Source organism: Paramacrobiotus metropolitanus, unplaced genomic scaffold (genome assembly GCF_019649055.1).
Source record: "Paramacrobiotus metropolitanus isolate TYO unplaced genomic scaffold, Prichtersi_v1.0 Parri_scaffold0000147, whole genome shotgun sequence".
Lineage (NCBI taxonomy): Eukaryota > Metazoa > Tardigrada > Eutardigrada > Parachela > Macrobiotidae > Paramacrobiotus > Paramacrobiotus metropolitanus.
This window is the reverse complement of record NW_026570367.1, coordinates 254,808-280,153: the sequence shown is the minus strand read 5'-3', so window position 1 is coordinate 280,153 and position 25,346 is coordinate 254,808. Positions and strand designations below refer to the sequence as shown.

Here is a 25,346-nt window from a genome sequence, read left to right as displayed (position 1 = left end):
TTGGTGCAGTGACGCCTTTGATGCCCGCAGAATCCGGTTCGGCGCGGGCGAAGTACACGCATGGGCCCTGCGCTGCCCGTCCACCCACAGCCCGCTTGCCGATAACATGGCGGATGCAATCCTGCCGCGCCTTTGAACGGCGATGATCAGCGAAGATATGGACAGCGGGCTTAAATTCAGCCTTGGCGTAGCAATAGCCACACACGTAGCCCCGTACAATCGCACTTTTCCATATGACGTTCGTATAAAGCGCGGTTTTTCTCCTCGACGTCCCCCACACAGGCAAGCGGCGATCGGGATGCGTAGGACCCGCAATAGGGATGCCGGAGAGATCAGCGCCACGGAAGTTACTGACTGGCATCAAGAAGCGTCCGTGCCACTGCCCAGAAACGAAAGTCTGAGTTGGAGTTTCAACCAGCACAGCGTTGGTGGTATCGAAATAGGCAACACTGCCTTCACAAAACACTCCCGCGACGGCTGGTTCCGCTGCGACGCTTGTGGCACTTGTACCGCCAGTGCGGCGTCGCTTAGCAGGCTGCAATGCAATAAAAAATCGAAAATCAGACAATGGCGTCAAACTTTTCATCATGGCGTCAAACCATAAAATGGCAATGATTTTTTCTTACCGGTTGCGGATCTTCTTCTTCTTGGTCGTCTTCGTCTTCTTCTTCTTCTTCAGCGTCTTCTTCTTCCGAGTCTTCTTCCTCTTCGTCATCCTCCACGGGTGCCACAGGCATTCGCTTGCCCACATTCACGCTGTTTTTTGATCCGTGGGTCGTGGTCGGACGTCGCCTTGGTGCCTTCTAAACGAAGCAGCAAAACGTATAACGCAATAAATAATTATAGCACGTATGAAACGTACTTGTTGATCATACACAGCTAAATTTAATCATTTTAAATAGTTAAATTTGCGCAGGCTTCTTGTCATTGAGTACACGTTGTTGCCGAATAAAAGTACAAGGCTAAATGTGCCAGCACGTACAAAACCACAAAAAATAAAAGTTTTTAATTTGTGTACCTGTACACCGCTGGCCCCGGCGATCGGTTCTGAGGATGACGGCGGGGCCACAGGTGCTGCAGCAGAAGACGCTGGAGAACCATTGCCCGTAGAAGCGGAAGACGGCCGTTCAGCATTCGCAGGCGTGGCAGTTGATGGTGCCGTGGCCGCTGTTATGGATGCCGATGGTGCAGACGGTGATGTGCGTGCAGCAATCTCCTGTATACGCGGGGATCGACGCTGGCCGTCAGATGCAGCTGCAGGTGTGTCCATATTGCAGGCGAGAATGAGAACGGTAAAGAAAAACAACCAAAGCACAGCCACACAAAAAAGCACGACGAAATACCGCGAGGTCAGACTTCGCTAAAATGCAGGCCAAAAAAGCAGACCGTGTGCAATTAGCGAGAAAATCAAAATTGCCAAACGCAAATGAGCGGCAATGCAAATGACCAGATTTGCAAATGCACGTGTGTCTGTGCAGTAATTAAGACGGGCAGCAGCAGCACATCCTGGTTCAGCGCTTATCAGATCGGCTGATCATCAGTGCCTTCTCTCTGTTCTGTGTCTCTTGCCGGTCAGTGTGCTCGTAAAGTACGGAATGTACGGTAATAAAATGTGGAATGTGTTTGCACAGGTGTGTGTACATAGTGGATTGGCGGTGGATTGGATGGCAGTGTGGCTCGAAGACGGTCAATGCAAATATCCACTGCTTTCACACTCTTGGCGCCTAGGATCGTACATTTTCCGGAACTAAAAACTTTCACGGTTATACCCAAATCGGCGTATCGCATTTTTGCCGCGTCAAACAACTCCGGTTCATAATACAACTTCTGTGCTTTCGCGAACTTATACAAGTTGATCGGATGCTGATGGTCGTACGTAGCCATAATATTCGCAGTGCGCTTGCTAACGACATTGGCAGTATAGCCAAGATGTGTTAAACGGAACCGGTATCGCTTCAACAATGTGCGTACTTCTTTCTCTGAAGTGCCGCCATTGATGATTGCTTTGCCTGAACTGAAAACTTGACAATAGCTACCATCATAGGATGTCAGATTAAGCGCCTTAAAATCCTTCACAGATGTACACTTGGTGGACGATGCAATTTTCTGCAGATCAAACTTGCAGTCAAAGACAACAACGGTTATGAAGTGGTGAATCATTTTTACGCAAAGCAGGAAAACCGACAATGGACTAAAGCTGATGTCTGATGCCCTGCTTCATGGTCATTTTATACGTTTTACCCGATCGTTCCTACCACTGAACGATAGTTGGAATTTCCGTTCGCAGTTAACCAATCCAAAAGTAGACTACGCCTATTTGAGAATTCCGGAATTTTCCCGTTTTCAGAGTGCTACCCAAAACCACGTTACTTTCAGCTTGGCCGTAGACAAGCTAAAAATAACGCAGATTTGGGGCAACGCCCTTTTTTTTTTTTTTTTTCTTTTTCTTCTAATTTAATTAAGCAGCACATAATTAAGCTTTAGGAACGAGTTGACTGAGTAACTTGCACACACTTCGGAAATTCCGGTAGCCCAGCATGATTGAGGCCCCTTCAAGGGAGATGGAAATCGTGCGTCCAAAAGCGGTATGGTAAGCCAACTTGATGTCGATGACAGCATCGTCAGCATCCTTAACATGTGTATACTTCGGGGATTGTCCAATGCATGCTGCATCCAAACCATGTCGGATTTTTCCTTCTTTCAGCAATAGGAGAAGATTGTTGATAGCGGGTAAGTCCAGTATGATGCCCTTCTGTCTGGCAGTCATGAGTCCATCAGAGGCAGGGCTGCGGGCCAGAAGGACAGTGTTGCCGATAGTATCGTACCACAGTGAAGATTTGCTGGTGATCTCGTAACACTTGACGTTTCCGTCCTGAAACTGATACTTGAGCTCGGGGAAATCCATTGTAAACGGAGAATTAAGTATTGTTAACTGCTAGCAGTGCAAAAATGAAGCAAGTGTGAACTTTCATCGACTAAAACACCGTGCAAGATAATGCTTAACATGCATCCGTCATATTTACTTCTGCTTATAGGAATAGCATAATTAAGGATATGGAGTACAGATATCTACTCCACCAACAGCCCAACTACTGCATCATCCGGCAGATTGTCCAGTTCCATATCGGAATTAGTGTGCGATCCATCAGAATGATCTTCTGCATCGGTATCACACCCACAACGGAATATCAACGCTTTTCGATTCCATTGAGTTTTAGCCCATACACTCAACTGTTCATCGACGTCCAACACATTTCTGATAAACTTTTTACTGGCAAGATAGTTCAAGTGCTCGCATGACCAGCTGTATCTGGCGTGGTGTACGTTAATATCTTCAAACGGTAGCAAGCCTTCAAGTCCTACGCCACATGTGAAACAATGCAGGCGGCCTTCACCAATATGGTAGAAGCCGGCGTCAGACATGTAATAGATGTCCAAACCAGGAAAATGGTTAAGATTCCCGAAGAAAGTTTCAATGCGCTTATTCACATCGGCCATGTTCGAGTTATAAATCACCACGTCGTCCTGAAAGTCACGACGAACGTGAGTAAACGTAGGCTTAAGATCCTCAGGGACAACCATTTTAGCAGAATGTGTGGAGAAAAAAAACATTAAAGTAAGTAAGGATGCCTTTTTACCCGATAGGTCAGTACCCGCATACTGTAAGTCATAGCATTCATCATATGCTTCTGACAGTTCACAACAGTGAACACTGGCATGCAGATATCTGCCATCGGTCTGTGATACCTCAACTACAACCGTGTCAGATTGTCTGTGACAGATCAACCTAACACAGAAACAGATGAGTTTTTTTTTTTTTTTTTCAGTAGAGCGAACGGATGGTTGAAAAGATAGTGCAGAACTTATCATGCGCAAACTTAACCACATGCTTGTTCTTGGTTTGGGAGAAGTAAATACAGAAGAATCTCCCAGTTTTGAATGTTATGTTCAAGTTATCAGTCCCGTCACCATGCAAGAAAAGATCCATCGGCTTACGTTTCAAAACAGAAGAGTCCAGTAACTCTTGAACAGTATCGTCAGAAATGCATTCCAGTATACGCGCGACGATCGGTGCAGATAATTCCATGGCAGCATACACAAAGCGCTGGTCTCCTTCGGTCGAAAACGTCTTGCAGAAGGTAATGGCTTTGGACTTCTTATGGAATCCCATGTACGAGTCACGCTTGATCTCGTACCACATGGTTGTGGCATCCTCCAGATACAAATCCATCACGCCGGCTGTGGGTCCTGTGTAGATATAATGAATTACAAGTGTTATATCCTGAGTGTCGCACAGCATTTAACTTCCATAGACATCTGAACTATAGTCTGCTCAAGCAGTGTCTGCCTTACCGGCTTCTTAAAACCGTACGGAACTGTGGTGAAATCTTCCAACAAAACCCGTTTGTCGTACACCATGCGCAGATGCTTCTTCAAGCGGACAGTGGAAATCTCTTGAGCTTTAAAGTTCCGCTTAATGTACTCAGGGTACACAACCTGTGTTAAACCACTGGAATCAATAACAACTAAAAGAAGAGTAATAACATAACTGATACGTACCGGCATTGTAGCGCCTTTCAGGATTTCGGTCAACTTGTCAAAGTCAAGTTTCTCTCCAGTGCGCTGCAGATCATCGTTCAAGACATCTTCCGTGTACCCGTTCTGAGTCATGCCTTTAACTTTCAGCTGAATTCGGCCGGTGTTTGTTTCATAACTGTAGACTTTGGGACCACAGGAGACAAAGCGTACAATATATTCATCTGGTTTCAACTCGCTGCTCCATTGACCAAGTCCATTACCGACTTCTGGAAGCCATTTGCCTTCTTTGTGAACAAAGATGACAGAGTCTGTGTCAAAATACAAAAGGCGCGGTCCAAGCTTGGCCATGGTTTTGAAAAGCTGAATGCGGGCATGGCTGGTAGTGAAAGCGGCAATGGCAAGATTCGCACAGTTACTGCCTTCGTTGTAGTCATCTTACTGCGAGTAAGTAACCATCATGCACTCTGGAGTCACTGCGTGAACGCTCTGTATATCAACAGATTTGGATCTGACTAAATCCAGATACTGCTTCACGGAGTAGATGAACACCGTCTGCTGTAAGTTGTCTCTTTGTCCAAACTTGCCCCAAAATGAATTTAACATCAACTTGGCAACTGCACGTCTTGCGGGATTATCTTCAATGCGATCAATGTCTAGGAGAATTCCATCGCGCAAGGCAACTTCTTGAACATACAACTCTTTTGACGTTGCGTTGTACAGCCGGCGGGAATCCACTTGCTTCCAACTTCTCCTTCAAGAATTTGTCCACATATTCTTGAAATAGGCCCGCACGCTTTTCGTTCCAATGCCAAACTTCGTAAATTTCCTGCACTTGATAACCCTGTCGCAGCGCCATGTGCAATTCCGGAGTGCAAAATACTCCTTCAAAACTTCTTTCCTCATCGGAATGCGAGCAATAGTCGTTTATTCCGTTTTCAGCACAAGTCCGGCACAAAGTGAACACAAGCTTACCGTTGAAGGTGGCAGGCAACACAGGATATCGAATCCTTGCAGGTGGAAGAACTTTGCATTTGACCAGGCCAAAATATTCCGTTACGGGCTTAAAGTTGGTCACGATGATCTTTGGATGCCCGATTGGATACTCCGCTTTCTTGTTGACAAACGGGTACAAGGAAACGATGTCGTAATGTAGAATTTGCTCATCTTCTTGGACTTCTCTGAACAAACATGAAGCGTTGGTACGGCCACCTTTAAAGGCATCACGCGGTTGCAGTGGATCACGTAGGTTCTGGTTCAAGAGGAATTGCTGTATATCCGGATCTTTTCTTTCACGTAGCCACTCGCAAGACCACTTCTCTTCCACATTATAACCCATGCCTTCCAAAAAAAGTTTCTTTCGTATCCACTGCTCGTACACTTCTGACATTTTCTTCAAGGAGAACGGTGCCCGGTCATCTTCGTTGGTGCATTCTGGGTGTCCGTGATGTACGCAGCCGTTGTACTCGTACACTGTTTTAGTGTCCGGATCGAATCCATCCACAAAGTAGCGATTGATTTTCCGCTCTTTACCGTTCCTACCGTGCTCGATGTTTGGATGACTCATGCTGATCCATTCAAGCCACTGCGTTGCTTCGGCACTTGTCTTTCGATTCGGCTGGTAGCCATTCGCAGATATGACGGCAATTTCTTTAGCCTTTAACAGCTTGGTCTTGTAATACGTTTGACAGGCAGAAGCTATGGTAACGTTTTGAAACGGATCGACGTTGGTCATGTTGATGAAATTTTCACGGAATTGGAGAGCACATTTCCGCAGTATAGTAACGTCCCTTGAACAGTAGTCGGACATTTCCGCTCGGAAATTGAAAACACCTTCAAAACATATTCGTCAAAAAAAAAAAAATAACAAAAAAAAACAAACAAAAAAACCAAAAAAAACACACACATCAACCATACCTTTCTTTTGCTTCTCCTCTGCGTGCCACTGTTCAAACTTTCTTCGGTCCGCTCGCTTCAGCCCGTCTACCATGTATTCATCGACATCGGGAAACGGAAGCACTTTGTCCCAGTTTTCCGGCTTGTTAAAGCGATGAGGAAAATCGCCTTTGGATTCGCACTCTGTCAGGCCAACAGCCTTTGGGAAATTGGAAAGTTTTGTCATAACAAAGTTGAGAGTGTCGCGCGCTTTTATCTCTAGAGCTGGATAACGGAGATCAAGAAGCTGACTGCCACGTCGTATGACTTCAACGCCTTTGAGGTTGTTTTCCAGAAGATAGGAAAGTAAGAAGTGTCCATCGTAACCGCGAAAGTTGTGCGCAATCAAGGTGTATCCACGATGTTGCTCTGAATAAACCCATTGGCCAAACTCTTTCTGAACGTCGTAACCTCCCATTGGCACATTATCTGGAGGGAAGCGAAACTCTTCTCCGCTAGTGTATTGTGCCACGACGTAACAAGGCCGATGGATTCCCTCTGCGTCCAAGTAAGTTTCATAATCGAAAAAGATGTAATTTGAACTCGATCCATGGACACGAGGCTCCAACGGTTTAAGATAGCACTTGTGCGTGGCTTGATCAACCCACTCCTGGCATGGATGGCAAAACATCTCACCACATTCGTGCTTCTTGAATTTCCGATTGAGTAGACTTACAAAAACTCCACAATTTGGGCAAATGAACAATTCCGTACAGTATGGCCGACCGTTTTTGCGTGCTTTCTTATGTAAATCGTAGCACTTGTTGTTATTGAATTCACGATTGCAATCTGTGCACAAGATTCTGCTAGTTTCTTCAGGCTCGACGCATACCTCTCTTGGGCGATAACATTTGGTGCATTTACCTTGGCATCGATGCTTTTCTTTCTGAACATAAGCCTTGTCACACAACTCACAATAATACCCACGTCGATGAAACCCGGATGGACTGGTTATTAGATCGAAATGGCCATTTTCGTACAGAAGATAGATGGTTTCCAGCTTCCCTTGCCTTTCGGGACACCTGGCAATTATGATGTTCCCCTGCTCGGCTCCAACAACTTTGATCTGGAACTCTTTAAGGGCAGTTGTTTGGAAACGTTCAATGTCGTTTAAGGAAAACTTTGTTCCGACAGTAAGTCCAGCTTCTTCCACTAGTTTTGCTGCGAGTTCTTGCAGTTTCTTCTCTCTTTTATCAGTCAGTTGCTTCCAGTTTCGTATGTTCTTTGCAGGATCGTGATAGAACCTTCCGAGCACAAGGCATGCTGGCAGACACAGATTATAACCGACATCAACTTGCACAATTGAACGCGCAAACCGTTTCCGATCATGCGTCGAGTGAATATGCTTACGTACACGAGCACCTCCGGCGGGGATTACCGTACGCTGAATAACGAGTCGCAAAGAATCGTCAATGCAGAAGAGTCCGCCAGAGTTTATTTTCATCACCATTTCAGTCAAATCGCGCGGATTGAAGTTACTGAAGAATTGCATTCTCAAGTGCATTGGATTTTCCATAGTCCGGGTGAACAGTGTTATACACACAGCGTCGTGCGGCTGAAAATCTTTAGAACACGCTTTCCACACCGCTTTGAACACTTCAGGCAATGCTTCTAGGGAAGTTACTGTATCAAACTCTTGCGGCAAAGATTTGATCTTAAGGCTGTAGAAATACTGATGGTGGTTGAACTTTTTATTGTGATTGTGACTTATCTTCTGGAGCGTAAAAGCTTTGGACCAGTCTGATTCCGACGGTATGGATTGGCCTGACTCAGGAACGTTAACATCATGAACGGGTTGGCTAAGTGATTCCTGGGATGGAACATGATTCGCAACAATAGCTTCTCCCACATCGTCGTCGTTATCTTGCACGTCGACATCCATCGGCTCTGCACCACCTGCCTGAACATTTTCTTCAACATCCAGGACGTTTTCCACAGTAACTTCCATGGGTTCCTGCGTTTCATCGGATTGTGTGGCTGGCGATTGAGGTGGTGTGTAGACTTGCGACCAGTTGAATGGACTACCAGGCGGTGAATAAGGATTAAAGAATTCGTCGAAGTTATATCCGTAGTCGTCAAAGTCGTTGTCGTTATCCATGAGATCATGATCCATGGCAGCAATGTAGTTAGTATCCACTTGGTTCAATGTTGAAGGCTCAGAACTACAAAAGAAGCCCTTGATTAACTAGAGAACTGTTTGCACGTAGAATTCTGTGCCATACCTAACATCGGTGGCCAAATTTAGAATGTAGTGGCAGCCAATTCGCTTCTGAATCTTGCTACGCAGGGCATTGCTCTTCTCCAACGTTGTATGACGGGAGTAAATCATCTGCCAACCAAACAGCTGGATTTCGACAGCTGTGTCACGCATGGCAAATTGTATATCTTGGCCAGAAACAACCTGTACAGAAATCATAATTCAAAAATTAATAAAAAAGAAAATTTCGATGCTTACCTTTTCCAAAGTGGTGTTGATAAAATAACGAGACAAGTGCGTGCATGCTTCACTGAACAAAGTTGCACCATGTTGTACGCTGTCCGGCAGCAGGTGCTGAAAGTCTTTAGGTATCTCCGGCCATTGTTGATGGAAAAAGTTGTACAACTCAGGGTATGGCTTAGACTCATCCAGAATAGCTTCGATGAAGGCGCGGCCAATGAATTTGGACGAACACTTTTTGCCACTTGGATTGAAGAACATTATTTTTATTTCTGAGCCTACGAAAGACATGACATGACATGACATCATTACAACCGTAACACAAACCCCTACCGTTATTGAGTAGCACCATCACGGACACATGAGAAATAAGATCTTTGTGCATTTGTTTGTTTGTTGTTGACACAGGAATCAAGAAGCTGCCTTTCGTTGCAAGCAAATGAAGAAGACTCTTCAAGTTGACACAGTCCAGCGATGCAGCAAGATTACTGAGTGACCAAGAGTCGGTAAAGTCTCTGTCCGTCACATAGCGATTATATTGGTCAGCGCGGTATGTTCTCGCCACGCGAACACCCGAACCATGAGCCAAGGCACTGGTCACTTTATCCAACTGTCTAACAAACCGCTTTCCTGGATAATGCAGCGCTTCTAGCGCATCTACAGCCCGTTTAGCCGCAGAACATTCTTTTTCTACAAATTCTTTGAAACTCTTGGAAAGATACGAGCAGTGTTGCAAGATATGTGCGCTTAAAGGCTTGACAACCATCGTTCCGCATCTTGGACATTGTCCGGTATTTGAAGTAGGCGATCTCGGTGCTGAAAAGACTGGTGACTTTTCTTTATCCAGAAAAACTGTTCTGCGACTCCGGTTTCGTACCGGAACTACCTTGCACCGTCCCATAGCGGCCTACAGTCACAGAACACAATTTCCAAAAAAAAAAAAAAAAAAAAAGTTGCGCCCGATGAAGTTGAACCATGTGTTATCATCTGAAACGTTGTGCCAGACAAAGCTGAACCATATGCTACCGTTTTCCGAAAAAAAAAAAACGCCCGATCAAGTTGAACCATGTGTTATCATTTAAAAAGTTCTTCTCAATGAAATCTTACCATGTGTTACGATTTTCTTAAAAAAAAAAAGTTGCGCCCGATCAAGTTGAACCATGTGTTATCATCTAAAAAGTTCTTCTCAATGAACTCTTACCATGTGTTACCATTTTCTTAAAGAAAAAAAAAAAAGTTGCGCCCGATCAAGTTGAACCATGTGCTATCTCAAAAGTTTTGCCTGCACCATCAGTAGCGACTCGGTTTTCACGTCTGATATGTAGTAAAGTTGAGAATCTCGTGTCGAGCAAGAAAAAAGCTTGAGAACATCGTGTCACACGTTTAGAAATCTCAGAATGTCAAGGCACAGTTGAGGGACAGACAGGAATCGGAGAGGTAGAATGTTATGCAGCATGTGGAAAGGATTGTGGGAATGCTCCTGGCGTGGCGCCAAGCAAGACGGTAAGACAGTAAGAATCTTGAAAATGTCGCGTCAAGCATAAAGGAAACTTGAGAATGTCGCTTCAGAATTGCAAGAAAGACAGTAATTAGGCAGCTGGAATGTTGAGATTGTCATACAAAGCACGTGAAAAAGTAAAGAAGCGAAAGTCAGAATGCACCTGGTGCGGCGCCATGCACTTCGTAAGACAATAAGAATCTTGAGATTGTCGCGTCAAAGTTGAAGGAGAGACAGTAATTAGACACAGGGAATCTTATGAAAGATTTTATGAACGGCGCCAAGAAGATATAACTTTGTGTAACTAAATGTATGCAGGGATGAAAACTATGAGAACGTGCGGAAAAGAGTACTTAACACGTACACATTTACTTACCGTATGGAATCCCTCCGAATGCGGACACTTCTCTACTCCGCCTGCGCTAACACGTGCTGTTCCGTGCCAGTCAATCAGTACAAGATGAGAAATATTCCAAAATCAGTACAGATCCGAGTGCAAAAATAACACAACGAGGACATCAACAATGACAACGTTAAGATAAAAGCCTTTAAAACGTGCAAACAATCTTTGCAGTTTCCAGCAAAACAACTTTCATAAAGATAGCACACGATCAAGCACGTTAATCCAGTTGTAGTGCTGCAGATAAAATTCCTTAGATGGTGACTTCCAGAAGTGAAAACTAAGAATGATGACTTGGAAAAGTTTGGCTTGTGCTTTTGACCACAAGTCAGTGCATGGATAATGCAGTATAGTTGGTTTCAGTTGTATAGTACTAGTAGAACGTCAGCCAATGCGGTTTTGTACATAGTAGATTATAGGCGGTAGACAGATCAAACCGACCAATACGCTATTCGTACACAGTATATTATAGGCGGCATACAGGTTAAACCGATCTGTACGCCATTCGTACACACTATCAGACCAAACTGATCTGTACGCCATTCGTACACACTATCAGACCAAACTGATCTGTACGCTATTCGTACTCACCATCAGACCAGACTGATTTGTACGTATATACAGTACAGTGCACAGACCATAATCCGCTATTCGTACACCCTAGACTACAGGGGGCGGTACTTAGGCCAAACCGACCAATAGGAGAGCCCGCTATTGTTACTACCATCAACCGCTGTTGTTACTACTTCTCTTCTACAGATATCCGACTGGTGACAGTTCGCAGCAGTAGTCGCAGCTCCGATACGGAAGCTGTGTGGTGTAATACAACCAAGTTTAGAAATACCGTGCAAAAGCGCTTTCAACATGCCGGCGAAGCGAGAGCGAGAAAGAAAGGTACCATCCCGAAAAGTAAATATAGGATAGTTATTAAGATAATCCAAATCCTTGCGCAATAGGTAAAACTTATAGATAGACCGAAGTGGGCAAACAGATCTGTTTGTAGCAGACAACGATACAACCGAACCACGAGCATACTGGTCTGTTTTAGACCGCTTAATAGACATTAAGACAACAGATTTCTGAAAGGATACATCAGACAGCAACAAGGTAGAACAAGCTTGGAAAGAGCGTTTGTGCGAAGACGTAAACTCACACGGACGAAGGAAACCAAAGTATGCAGCATTACAAGCTGCCCAGAATAATGACTTATCGTATGGTGCCCAATGAGAATCATTAAGACAGCGCTTAATTAATCTCATAACATTCAGTGATACCGGTAGTCTCTTATCGCACCGAGGCGGACGGAGCCGCGCATAACCTTTAAGCGCGCGAGTAATAACCAGCGACTTTGTAAAATCAAATTTTCCATGCTCACACAGCCAATTAGAAACACCAGAAATATATACACGAAGCGTGGCATATGATTTACTAGAATCGAACAAATGTGCAATGAAACGCAACAAAGATGAACAGCTAAGCCGATAACTGTGTTGCTGGCAAAAGTTGCGATAAGTTGTAAAACCAATGCAGTACACGGACCGAGAAGAGGATGCAATATGACTTTTTAATAACAATTTAATAGTAGAATCCATGCTACTCAACTAGTAACTCATTCAACACATCGGGTACGAACTCAGGGTTAGCATTAGCATTAGCACAAAGCTGACGAAATATAACTAGCTGACCACGAGACAAAGCGTCGGCAACATTGTTCGACAAACCAGCTATGTGGACAATTCTTAAATTGAAATTATGTTGAGCCGCAATAAAAAATATTTTCCGCATAACAGAGTTTATTTGTAAATTAGCAGAACAAAACTTAGACCATGCTTGCACAACAGCGAGATTGTCAGAATGCAACTGAACTTTTTTGTCGGCTAGTAACTTTCCCCATAGCAGACATGCAATGTATACTGGAATTATCTCACAGAGTGCGATACTGTGCTCAGCCATAACCGCGCCAGCTGGCCATTTCGCAGAAAACCAACGACCGGCAAAATAACCACCAATTCCCACCGATAACGATGCGTCAGTGAATAACTGTAACACATCCGCATCAGACCAATCTATGTCCATGAAGGAATTAGTGCCGTTCCATGTTGGCAAGAAATCGCGCCACCACTGTATATCCGCATGAAAGCCGGCATCCAATACAACTTCATCCAACTGATTACACAGCAAGTTAATCATACGACGTAGAAAAAGCCGACCAACCGGCACGCATTTTGCAGCAGACTGTAATTTACCGATAATACTTTGTAGCTCAGTTTTGGAACAAGTAGTACGATCAGCCCACTGTGCAAGCACTAAAACAATTTCCGCAAGCTTTTTAGAAGGCAAAGAGATGGTGCCGGCCACTGAATCAAGCACAATCCCTAAAAAGGTCAGTGCAGTTGCCGGACCTTCGGTCTTTTCGACCGCCAACGGAACGCCAAGAATGCCACATAAATCAATGAAACTGTCAAGTATAAGCTGACACTGTGCCGAACCAGCCAAGCCTATGATAAGGAAATCGTCCACATAACGCAAAATCCACTTATGATGGGTGATATTCGATAAGATCCAGTGAACTGCTTCAGAGAATAAGCAGAATAAATAGGGAGAAGAACGCGAGCCGAACGGTAAAACTATATCAAAATAGTATCCATTTCCCACACGATAACCCAGGAGATGCCAGTCTTCACGCCGAACTGGCACCAGTCTAAAGGCATGTTTAATGTCTAATTTTACCATAACTGCGCCTTTACCAGCTGTCTTCAAATAGCGGATAGCATCATCGACTGTACAGTAAGAAACAGTATATGTGTGGCGGTCAATGCAGTCGTTAACAGATGTGCCAGACGGAGCTGACAAATTATTTATGATTCTGTGTCCACCTGACGCTTTGGGAATAACGCCGAGGGAATTGCAGACAAAATTAATTAATGGCGGTTATCAAACGGGCAACAGAGTGGCCTAATGACACTTCTTTCTGCACAGACGCTAACAAAATATCATGATGGATAACTGCTGATTTCATATTAGACACTGTCCAAGATACGCGGGGCCGGTATAACCAATATCCGCTCCATTTAATAAGATATCAGATATCTGCGCAACGAACAACCGATCTGGGTGGTCTGCCAATAACTGGACAAATTTCTCACGACGAAGCGGGGTTGCCGGTTTTGTTGGCATCATTGACTTCATAGCAGGAATAGAAACCGTGGCCTCCACGTCCGCAATGTAAGCAGAAATGACGAAGTTTCTTACGGCATGGTGTTGAACAAATTCCATCGTTGAAGTCCTGACAAATGACTTTTCCCACACTACCGGCACTATTTTTTCGATCCCCGCCGGCCGCAGCCGGCCGGTCACGAAAAAGCTGTGTGCTGCTGCTGCTAGTACTTGCTACACCTACAGCCGGCCGCATCCAACAATTACGAGCAAAATGACCATTACGGCCGCAGTTATTACAAGCACCGCGCTGCGGTTCCGATAGACGTTGCATCTGCAGTTGTTCCGGTAAACGTTGCATCTGGAAAGACTGCCGAAAGATTTCTTGATCAGCTGTCTCCCATATAGCCACGTTGAACGGCTGCGTACGAGCAAACATACGAAAGCGATGGTCGTAACCCAGCCACTGGTTAACAGAGTAACCACTGGCCGCAAAACTAGCCATAACACTCAAGTACTTAATCAACGGCAGGCGCATGTCAGGATAATAATGCGTACGGTGAGCCATAAACACAGAGCATGCACTAACCCACTGTGCAAATGATTCAATTGGCGGTGGCTTAAATGACTTTTTATCCCGAACAGAATAATACTGGAAGTCTGTGGCGGCTAGCAGTTCAGCGAAATCAACGTATCTTTCGTTACTGCGAAGATCCGCTTCAATTTCAGGATCCACTGCTGTCAAATTTAAAAACGGACCAAGGCGCGCACTTACAGGCAGTTTCGGTAAAACAACAGGCGTTGAGCAGTCACTGATTAAGATGCTGTCCCGTTGACCAATATCCGGCGACGCACAAGACTGAGACGGACGATGATGCCCGGCAGATGTCAAAGTGTCGATTTGAGCTTGCATTTCATTCTGTCGACGAAGCAGAGACTCCACAGAAGGCGATATACGGGAACGCGACTTCTTCCTGGGAGGTGACACTGACTTCCGACTGGACCTGGCAACGCGATAAAGCGTTCCTGTGGACTCATCCGAATCATCAGACAGTACTGAAGACTGTTTCGTAGTTTCGTAGACGCTTCCGATAAAGACGACACGGATGCGATTTGCGATCTCAAACGACGTGACATTGCAGCAGAAAATACAAATTAAATCACCAGAAATTCATAAATCGTCAATTACGATGACATAAATGGGTACCTCGAGAAATTGGTCATAAGATACACAAGCTGCACGATAAAGGTCATCACGAAACCGGAAATATAGTTCCCTAAGCTTACAAGCACGGCACATCTTATACCACAGCATTCTCAAACCACTTTCAGAAGAAATTCACAAACACAATTCAAGCAGCCACAGAACTAACTTTCAGACACGGCACTCAGCTACGTCAATCGCACAACTACATACACAAACTTTCCATGATACTATCCATAACATACAGTGCTACAACTGACCACTGCCCAAGCGCCCCACCAGCGCCCAACCACATCTCTCCAATCCGCCTTTCATCCTTCTCCGCTGTCTTAACCGGAATTAGCTCCGCTAATTCAATTTAATGCTGCCGCTCTTTCCATTGTACCGAGAACGGAAGCAGCGTTGCCTCGCTGAATTTCCAGCGACAGACGTTGACGGAGGTACTCATGGGAGCGAGGTTCACCCGTATGCTGTTGAAATCGCTTGCCAATTTCTTTCACTAAACGGCTAGCTGATTTTCCCCATGGTCCAAGAGTTTCAAAAGCCAGCGGTACGAAGATGTATCTGCCCTGTAGGTACAAGTACAGTCCCGCTTTTCTATCCTCCGCCTGTGCGGCGGCGGATCCCGCAGTGACTGATGTGGCTTTCCGGTGAGACATAGCAACACTATCCACGCAGGTCACGTCCCACGCCAAACACATACCGCGTCCACGCAAACGTGGTGCAGCCATCTGGGCGACGGTCGGATGTGTGGGATGTACCTCGTGGCTCCAGTTTAGCAGGGATGCCGGCTGACACTAACGTTCTGCACAAAATACTATTCAGGCCGCCGTGGAGTGGATGTCTTCCGGCGGAGAAAGCACAGGACAACCCGTGGTGGCCATACACATCAACGGGCTTGTGGCACTTAGAACATGAATGTGCTTCACAGATATTCACTCCCAGTCTCAAGCCGACTGATATCTTCACGGTGTCATCGTCCAAGAGGTTGCCGATGTGTGCCGAGGGCAAGGCATTTAACCATATGCCGGCTTCCGGTGTCGACTGTGCGAGGAGGCGGGCCCGGTTAATTTCATCATCGAAAGATGTCGAGCAGTGTGGATAGTGACGTGTTACATAGCGGAAGGTCCCATGCTCGTTGTACCTTTCTGACATTTTGCTCCGGGAGATCTGCCAGTCGCGCTTTGACTGTCCACAACTCAAAAGCGGCAGAAAGATTTACAGTAGGGTGATCAAAAAGCAATAGTGATATTAAGCCGGATACGGAGTGAATCGATGCCAAAAAGGCAGGGAGAGCTAATTCTTCCGCCTGGCGTATGCCAATACCGCCTCTGCTCACTGGGAGTGTCGCCTGCCGCCAACAAGGATAGTCGTCGTGGGACGTTCGTACATTGCACAGGGACTGAAAACACACCCGCACTGCTTCATCCAGTTGATAGAGTTGTTGCGGTTGTTTCCATGCATTGCAACAGCGCAGCATATATATAATCTTTGGGGCCCCCAGACAGTTTTTCAGTAGGAAGAGTGCTTAAAACTCTAACCGCTCACACGCCATTTTAACTGTTGCGCACTTTTCGGCTACAGCTGGACCGATGGCATCGTCCAAAACCGGTGCACCCAACAATAGGAAGTCGGCATTTGTCAGGATGCGTAGTTTCGGGTACATCTCCTGGAAATATGCCACAGCATCGTTCCGGGCTTCTTCGGTTCCGCCGGAAATATGAAGCTCGCACTTTGCCTCGTTCACCACTAGGCCAATTTCACGGGCTTTCAGAATGATCTCCGCAAAGGCATGTGCTACTGTCGCTGGCTTACCGCCCTTGATTCCGTCATCCAGAAACCAGACATTCAAAGCTGCTTTCAAAGACGCCACGACTGGCTGGAGTGCAAGGCAGAACAGTAGCGGTCCCAGTGGGTCTCCTTGCTGTACTCCTGATTCGGATGACATAATCAACTGCTCAATGAAAAGCGATGAATGATTACCGTACGCGGACTGAATGAAGGCTTTATATTTAGGTAGGTGGCATTCCGCGGCGGCTAACACGGCTTCTCTAGATACGGTGTTAAAGGCGTTCTTGAAGTCGACTTTCAAAATCGACGTTACCTCCGCTACGGACGACTCCACAAATTCTCTTGTCGCATGCACAATTGCTTCTGCACCACCACGCACGTTGAAGCCAAACTGCTGGGGCGACAAAACAGGTGTGATCCGGTCGGCCACTCGGTGGCATATGATTTTCGCGATCAGGCGGCGTAATGTTAGACCGACCGCAATCGGGCGTAAGCCGCCGTCTTTTTTTCTTAGGGCTAGCAGCTTGCCACCAAAAAATATTGGTCGGATTTCGGCTGGGACACTTCCGCACTTTTGTACTTGTACACTCTCGTTCCGTTTAGCTGGATAGGTACTTGTGGTCGCCTGCAGAGTGCGGGCTACATGTTTTCAAAGGCTGTGGTACATCGAATTATGCAATAATTAAGAAAAACATCACAATTGTTATGACATTAAAACTTCATTCAACTTTTCCGCTCCTTCCATTGTTCCCAAAACTGCTCCCAAAACTGAGTGCAATTATGTGGTCAGTAACTTATTAGGCTACTTATTTGTTAGCTGTACCACCGTTAGCAAAATCGAGTTGCGGTCTGGTTCAAAAGCTCATGTAAATTTTTACAGTATGTATGTACTTACTTTAATGGCGCTATTGGGAAACACCAAAAATTTCACAATTTCGGAAACAAATCACTCATTATTTAAGCATCAATCGACTACGTAAATTATTATGGGTAAAGTTAACTACTTACAGGGATTACTTTGGATAAAGTTACTACGGGGTCCAGGAGATTACTATGCGTAAAGTACTACGGGGATTACTACAACGAGTAAAGCATTGACTATCTGTTGAATCACGACTATTTGTTCATCGCTGTTTACATTGATTTCTGCAATAATTCTTCTGTACAAAAACGGCAGCGAGTGGCGGAAATGAAATCTGGCCATCGTGCCGAAAAATTCATCGGAAAAATATTTAACCAGATTAAGCATAATTCTTTGTTAACAAGAAATAGCTTCGTGGTCACACTGAGTACTAAAATTGATTCTATGTTGCACTGGCATTGTCGCGTTGTGTTTTGTACATGCTTCTGACGAGAAATGGTAAGTCTATTTTACAAAGTAAGTTTCCCTGTTTTGCCTGTTTTCCCTGTTTTGTTTCTCCAAAAGTGAGTTTCCCTGTTTTGCCTCCCTACCATCTGAAGTAATATACAACTGATATATGTTTTGTTGCATAAACAATTATGTAAACTAACCAGGAAAATAAGAATTAAATGATTAGATGAAAAACGGGAGACAGGAGAAATAAAATGACTCTTACCGCTTTTTCAGTTCGTCCACGGACTTTTTAAAACCCTTTCCTTTTTGCATCACTTCCGCCCCACTCAAGTTTTCGACGGTGAATTAAAAGTATTAATAGCAAATAGTGTGCTCAATATTTCACTGGTGGCAGATCATCTTGGAAGGTTCAGGAGTTCGAGTAAAATTTTTTTCCTCGAGATACCAAATTTTGTCTTATTCAGCCTTCTCGCTTCAAGATTTTTTGCGTCAGTGAAAAGAATATTTTATGTGCAGTTATACGCATCTAAGATACCAATGGACTTTAAGTTACAGCGAGAACAATATTTTTTTCATGAAATTTAAATTTTTTCATTGTGTGGTAGTAGGGCAGCTGTGTGGTTTTTGCACCTAATCATCGATAGTTTCTACTTGTATTTTCCCAGAAAAACAGTATAGTAAGTTCTTTTGTTTATTAACTGAGATTAGAAGAGAGAAGAATACTTAACTTGTGGACACTGAGTGCATTAGAAAAACTTAACAGGATATCTGAGAATAATTGAAAAAACTGTCCTTGTAAAATCCGACACAGAAAAGTGGTCGATGGTTTTTTTAGCCATTTGATTGAACTTAAACTAAGTTATATTTGATTTCGGTTCCTTAGTGAAGGACATTTATACCTGTATGGATAACAAGAGCTAAAGGTATTTGTGGTGGGAGATACAAATTCGGGTTGCTTACTTTTTGAGCGTCCTTGATATTGTACAGCGTGTATGATGTCCGTATAGCAGCTTCTCAGAGTCCCTGGATGCATGGTTTATAGCACAGAAACTCGTCTGCAGCCAAATGTCGGTCGTGGAAACGAAAGGTCACCGCCCTGGCCACAAACTGTAATTGTTTTGTTGCATGGATATGTTCCACATTCCCCGGTATTATTATGTTCATAGCGGCTCTCTGCATTACCGTTGTGATACTTCTGGGAATTGTAATTAATAAATAAATAATTACCCTGGCAAGGCGTTCCCAGTCACGGTATCGATTGCATAGCCCTTTCACCGGCGATGGGCCCCCGTCGACCTCGCACAATTGCAGTCTGTTGGTATTCGACAACCTTCGACAAACCCATGTTTCAGGATATTCATTCCGAACTGACTCCAGCTGACGATATCATTTCCCTGCAAACCTCGACTTGCGCCGATACGAACCATGCCGCATCCAGTGAGCGCATTTAACGTACCGCCCGTTTTTCGGATCTGTCGCACAGATCAAGAAGTCATCCGTCCATTGCAAACTTGCGAACGACCAGCACACTTAAACAGCTTACAAATGGTGGCACATTGTAACGATATTTTCCATTGTAATAGGTTTAACATCCTGGGGGCGTTAATGGCGCAAATATTCAATTAGGTAGCCGTACCTTGCTGTTCAAACGCTGGACAAGATCTTTGTTCAGCCTTTTTACAATCATAAATGCGTTCCTGGACTCCGATATGGTTGCACTCTATCCAGGGGCTCCAAGAAGCTTCTATACTGGCATCGTATACGCTATATAATAAAAAAGATTTACCAATTCTCGTTTGTATCGTTTGCAAAAAACAACGCAACAATACCATGCAACAAAAAAAGGAGGAAAAGCTTGAAAACATATAAGGATAGAATTCTTGAACATTTTCTCGCATACCGGCCAGTGTGACACGCTCGAGCATTTGGACATTCTCGTTTATTATGTTTCAAATTCACTTCCAGTTCGGTTCCATTCATAACCGCCACACACTGAAATCGATGTTCATCAAACGCTTCTGCTGACCCTTTGCGAGGATCACTAATCCATATGGACCAACTATCAATCTTTGTCACAGGCGGACAGTCTTCCACATTGCAGTCTTTGCTTTCCACCTGTGGTCCATCGCATCTCCCTGTGGGTGAACCTAACATACAGGACCGGGTGCGCCGCTGCGTCCCGCGTCCACAGGAGCGCGAACATTCACTCCACGGACCCCAGTCTTGAAAGCGCGCGCCCGGCATCACCGGCGCCGGCATAACCGCCAACGGCATAGCCATGCACAGATCGGCTTTTGCCTCGCATTCGCTTGCATCACACGCTCTGTTGTCCACCGCAATGCCTTCGCAATTTTTACCGCCAAATTGTGGCAGGGGATTCGTGCCACTGCGGGTACGATTCTGCTGGCAGCGGTTGGCCCGTGAACATTCACACCACGGGGAATAATCTGTCCATCCACCGTTCCGCGTGCAGTTGGTCATATGGAATTGCCTTGCATGACACTGGCTGCCGATGCATTTTCTTTACCGGCACTGGCACGATTCATGGCTGCCATCCTCTTTACACGGATACCACGCCTGCTCATCCCATGCCGGAAAGATCGCATTACTGTGACAATTGTCCAGGCGGGAACGCGTCCATCCGGTATTGTGTTGCTTGTCACCTTCCGGTTGGGCTCGACACATCTGGCGAAGACTATCCCAGCCGCAATGAGGATCACCCGAGTCAATACAGGATCTGCATGGAGAAAAAAGAGCATAACACATTTTTTCTACACGTCTATACGCACGATGGAAACCACAAGTGGTCTTAGTTTACCTTTCGTTAGAGTGCTCATAACAAGCGTGGTTACTCAACCGAATAACCCGTTCAGATGTCCCAATAATCAGCGCTTGCTGCTTGGTTAACAGCTTCATCGTTAAAATGCTCTCGAGTGGCTTAAATAAACTGGTCCATGCTGCCACGATACAGGCTCGCCCGGAACGGGTATCCGCCGGATCAAGAACATATTTGCGGATATCTTTATGGCTCGTTATTACGTAGAAGACATAGACAAATTGATCATTCCCTATGGAAATGCGTTCCGCTTGTAGAAAATGGAACCTAAAATGAGAAATGTTTTTTAATTATTGTTTCACCATTTCTAACATGGTTTTTTACAACATATTAATAAAATTTTGTAACATATGATTATGTGCATTCTGCGTAAGCATTATGTTGTACAAACGCTTAAAAAACAGGCGCTATCAGAAAAAGAAGCGTTTGGTTTTTGTGGATTCGAATTTTGTAAATGAGGGTTTAACGCATCATTGGCAGTGAAAGCCGAAAGGATGCGGCAAGTGAGCCTGAGCGAGTTTATTTCCTTATTCAGCACTTGATTAATCAAATGTTACGCAACTGTTTGGTGGAATCAAATAGTTTGAACTTATTCAGCTGTAAAAATTAAGTCAGAGACAACAAATAAGCCCATCTGTCAACTAATCAATCGACGGCGCAAATTTGACGAGAGTCAACGAACCTCCATAATACCATTTCAGCAAAACTCTGACACAAGCCACAAACGGATGAAAACGCTAACCGCAAATTGCGGCGCCGGTTCAGGTAACATTATCTGCACTTTTTGACACTTATGGATGTATAATTTGATGCCCGTAGCCAGCTTAAACGAAGTAACGCGCTGCTTAATTGCGTTTAATTATGGTATCTACTGTTTGAAAAGGAAGCCACTGAAAAGTTGCAGACAGCAAAATACTTTACAGGTTCAGTTCGGCAAAACAAGTTTTTATGTTATAGGGATAAACACGTTGGTAGTAAACTCGAGCGCAAATCAAGCAAGTCGTTCTATTTACAAGTTTCTTACAACCGTACCATGAAATAATAGTCGTACTGCTTTTGCTGACTATTAGTACCAAATTTCTTTTATATTCTGCCTTAACTGATTTAATCGTACAAATGTCTTTTTAGTTAATTCGATCATTTTATTTGTTTTTTGTAACATAATTTGCAGTCAATGCAAAACAAAATCCAATAAAGGGCATTAATTTACTGTTGTTTCATTCTGGCAAAACTTTACTGCATACTTGTATAATTATTCTGATTAACAGATTACTACCAATTAGGAACTGTGACGAAAATTCTGATAAATATAAGTTAATTGTAGTATTGTAGTTCACAAACCGATTGAGATATCGTCCGTTAATCATCCCGTTATTTTGCTAAATCTGCTTTAATTTCACTTGTCGGCATTCAACCGAATGTACGTATGCGTACCTACCTAGTAAGTTGCTAAAATCTATCAATCACTGACTGCTATCTAATTCCGTAATACTTACTGCGTCATTTCCTCGATGACAACTGGCTTGTCAAACAGTGGCCCAATTCCTGGTCCAACGCTTTCAAACATTAACCGAGGGCCACTTGCAAATTTCAGATCAAGCACCGTCACATTTTTGCCTTGACTGTCCTTCCGCACTGAACACTGCAAACAAAAAACCATCAAATGAAAGATTAAACTGATGATTGGCCAAACGACGTCGATAATCCTGATCTACTGTTCTGCCGCTCGACTCACGTTGAAATTTCGGTATTCAGGCGTATCGAGTTTCTGCCACATCGAAGCAGTATTAGGCTGCTCCTGGTAACTTCCGTCGAAAACCCGCTCAATAGTTCGCATCTCGTAGACGCAGAGGGCAGCCCCAAAAAGGCTGTGGCTGTAACAAAAATTTCACAAAATCAATTTATCCTAGTATAATATAATGTATCTGTACGATGGCATTATTCATGATTATTCATTTATTTTTCGCATCTGCCTGATTTCAGGTTTCAGCATAACCACTTTCGACGAGTAAAACTTTGTTTTCGTTTATTAAAGATTTAGCACTTGCATTTAGATTATTTAGCACTGGTTTGCACTGTGTACCAGTAACACCGTTTTCCCTATAGAAGGAAAGGTAAATTAAAAAAATTATTTTTTTTATGTGCACGAAGAATCTGAAAATGTTTTAGCCATCCAAATTTCTGGCGATGATTATGGTTGTTTTTGTAATGAGTCAATGTAAATCTGCCTTCTGTGAAAGAAACATATCCTATATGCTCCAAGTATGCATGTAATTATGTACGAACAAGCATTTTAATGCACTGAACGCAAGATAGTATGGCATGCTGCGTACCAAAATGAAAAGTTACCGGTAGCTAGGCATAATTTCTAACGCCCTCTGAATGTTAAAGAGAGCAGAAAATCGTCAAGGTTTCATTCAAGCCGGTAACACAAACAAAATGTGTACAAAAGATGGCAGGTGTCATGATCGAGAGGGTCAAACAGTCTGCTTAATGTCAGCAGAGGACTCGCTGATTTCTCGTTTAGCCTAGACTTTACGCACACATTACGATCAAATTATAAAACCTTATACAAGTGGCACTTTCAAGAAAGATACCGTCAGAATGCCATCATCAGCTAAACCATGCGGTCAATTCACTATGGCCAGCATAATAAAGAGCCAGAAAAATACAGTAAGTCAATACAACTCATAATCATCGCACGCACTACCTGCATAATACTACGTTGTCAACGTTGTGTTTACAAACAAGAATCTAGACTAGCACATACCCAGGCGTGTTGAAAATGCCGGCGAAGACGGTTCTTGGAGTAACAAGCTGTTCGGTATTGTCATTTAGGATGGTAATCTGTTGTACTTGGTCGAACGAATCGTCATTACTAGCCGACCGATCAAAGGAACTTCCAAAACGTAGTGGGCATTCAATCCGCGCTTTCTGGAACGTTGTCCACTACAAAATTCACAAAATTTATGTAATATAACCCACTGATCCAAATAGCGACGAAATAACGACATACCTGCACACCGGTAACTTTTGAGGTTCCTATATCGTTCTGCAACAAGGAATGCATAAGGATGAATTTATTATGTTAAATCGACGGAAAACGTAAATTAAGTACTGATGCACTTTCTAATGAATCGATACATCCCATTTTTTGTGGTATAACCACAGTCTTCGAATAAGTAATAAATTTCTCTGTCCGTTGTCAACTTTCGTCTTACCTGGCACACTCGTGCTATACGACTGTAAACCGGCTTCTTTTCGTTGGATTTGCTGAAAAATTCCCGAGCGGCCTCACGAAAAAACACGTACGCAAATGGTCCTTTCTCAAAATTAATATCTCCACAAAGTACGCGTCTAAAATAACACGTAAAAATGTGCGAAGAACCAACCCATTTTCCCAACGCTATCAGCTTTCGTTTTGCTTATGTACATATAGACAGACCTAGATCGTCACGTATCTCATGAGCCGCTTCTTATCCTTAAAACGATAATATTCACGGCCCACCACAAAAGCACACATGCGTAATCAGCCAAAACAAATTTAAACTCTTTAACCGCTGACCAGCACAACAAAATTAATGGCGTATGTACGGTAATTATAACAGCTCGCAAATCATTAATTCCGATAACTCCGGGAAGTAACAAAGAATTTGAAAGAAACCAAGGAGTGTCAAAGTTAAAACTTTGCCCTTTACCATTTTTTAAAATTATTTCTGCAACGAATTAGTTTCCTTACCGTCCACCCATAAAGCGCTGTTTTTGGGTGTCCTTATTATAGGCACTGCAGACTGCGGTGAGTAGCGGTGAAATCCCGGGTCTAAGCCATTCCAAGCAAACCGGCTTCCAAAGTAAAGATCGCCACTTCTCGCTGTATACATATGTGGCTATTGACACATATTATTAGCGGGAAATGGACACATACATATGTGCAGAAAGCGCACCATCTTCCCGCGATAATTCTTGAATCTTGATTCAAGTCGTCGGCCTAATATACAAGAAAAAGCACTTTGCGCCATCGCAATTGAATAACCAAAATTGTCAGCTTGCTCAAACCTTTCGCCAAGTGCATTAGTGCAGACCGGATTAGATGCATTGTTTCCACAAACAACTAATTTATTTCCATCTCCACTTTTGCCCAAATTAACAATGGTAACCGCCCATGGAAGCGTTGCAACTTTTAAGTGGGTTAAACCACTGCGAACGACAGTTCCTTGAGAAACAGTTTTGAGCAGTTC

General features: G+C 44.0%; 4 protein-coding genes across 5 annotated transcripts; all 4 read right to left on the bottom strand.

The window, feature by feature from the left end:
* Nucleotides 1–751: 751 nt before the first annotated feature.
* Nucleotides 752–2,160, bottom strand: LOC129599527 (TATA-box-binding protein-like). Its single transcript, XM_055497791.1, has 4 exons — nt 1,642–2,160; nt 1,019–1,360; nt 863–879; nt 752–803 (listed from the first exon to the last, which is right to left on the bottom strand). The coding sequence occupies exons 1-4, from the start codon at nt 2,158–2,160 to the stop codon at nt 752–754; spliced, it is 930 nt and encodes a 309-aa protein (XP_055353766.1).
* Nucleotides 2,161–3,465: 1,305 nt separating this feature from the next.
* Nucleotides 3,466–5,191, bottom strand: LOC129599529 (uncharacterized). 2 transcript variants are annotated; one of them, XM_055497794.1, is made up of 2 exons: nt 4,354–5,191; nt 3,466–4,248 (listed from the first exon to the last, which is right to left on the bottom strand). In XM_055497794.1, the coding sequence occupies exons 1-2, from the start codon at nt 4,885–4,887 to the stop codon at nt 4,231–4,233; spliced, it is 552 nt and encodes a 183-aa protein (XP_055353769.1). In that variant the 5' UTR covers nt 4,888–5,191; the 3' UTR covers nt 3,466–4,230. The 2 variants fall into 2 exon arrangements, with proteins under 2 accessions (XP_055353769.1, XP_055353770.1); XM_055497795.1 differs by having other exon boundaries at nt 3,466–4,497; nt 4,561–5,191.
* A 1-nt stretch (nt 5,192) lies between these two features.
* Nucleotides 5,193–9,674, bottom strand: LOC129599526 (uncharacterized). The gene is made up of 6 exons (XM_055497790.1): nt 9,242–9,674; nt 8,927–9,186; nt 8,694–8,872; nt 6,454–8,633; nt 5,279–6,369; nt 5,193–5,222 (listed from the first exon to the last, which is right to left on the bottom strand). The coding sequence occupies exons 1-6, from the start codon at nt 9,672–9,674 to the stop codon at nt 5,193–5,195; spliced, it is 4,173 nt and encodes a 1,390-aa protein (XP_055353765.1).
* Nucleotides 9,675–12,331: 2,657 nt separating this feature from the next.
* Nucleotides 12,332–25,319, bottom strand: LOC129599507 (semaphorin-5B-like). Its single transcript, XM_055497763.1, is given in 13 exon segments — nt 12,332–17,582; nt 19,233–19,368; nt 19,500–19,744; nt 19,909–20,036; nt 20,173–21,009; nt 21,091–21,375; nt 22,605–22,750; nt 22,844–22,982; nt 23,879–24,057; nt 24,125–24,160; nt 24,330–24,465; nt 24,848–25,096; nt 25,165–25,319. Coding segments are annotated over 10 exon segments (1,983 nt in total). The 5' UTR covers nt 24,859–25,096; nt 25,165–25,319; the 3' UTR covers nt 12,332–17,582; nt 19,233–19,368; nt 19,500–19,658.
* Nucleotides 25,320–25,346: the final 27 nt, after the last annotated feature.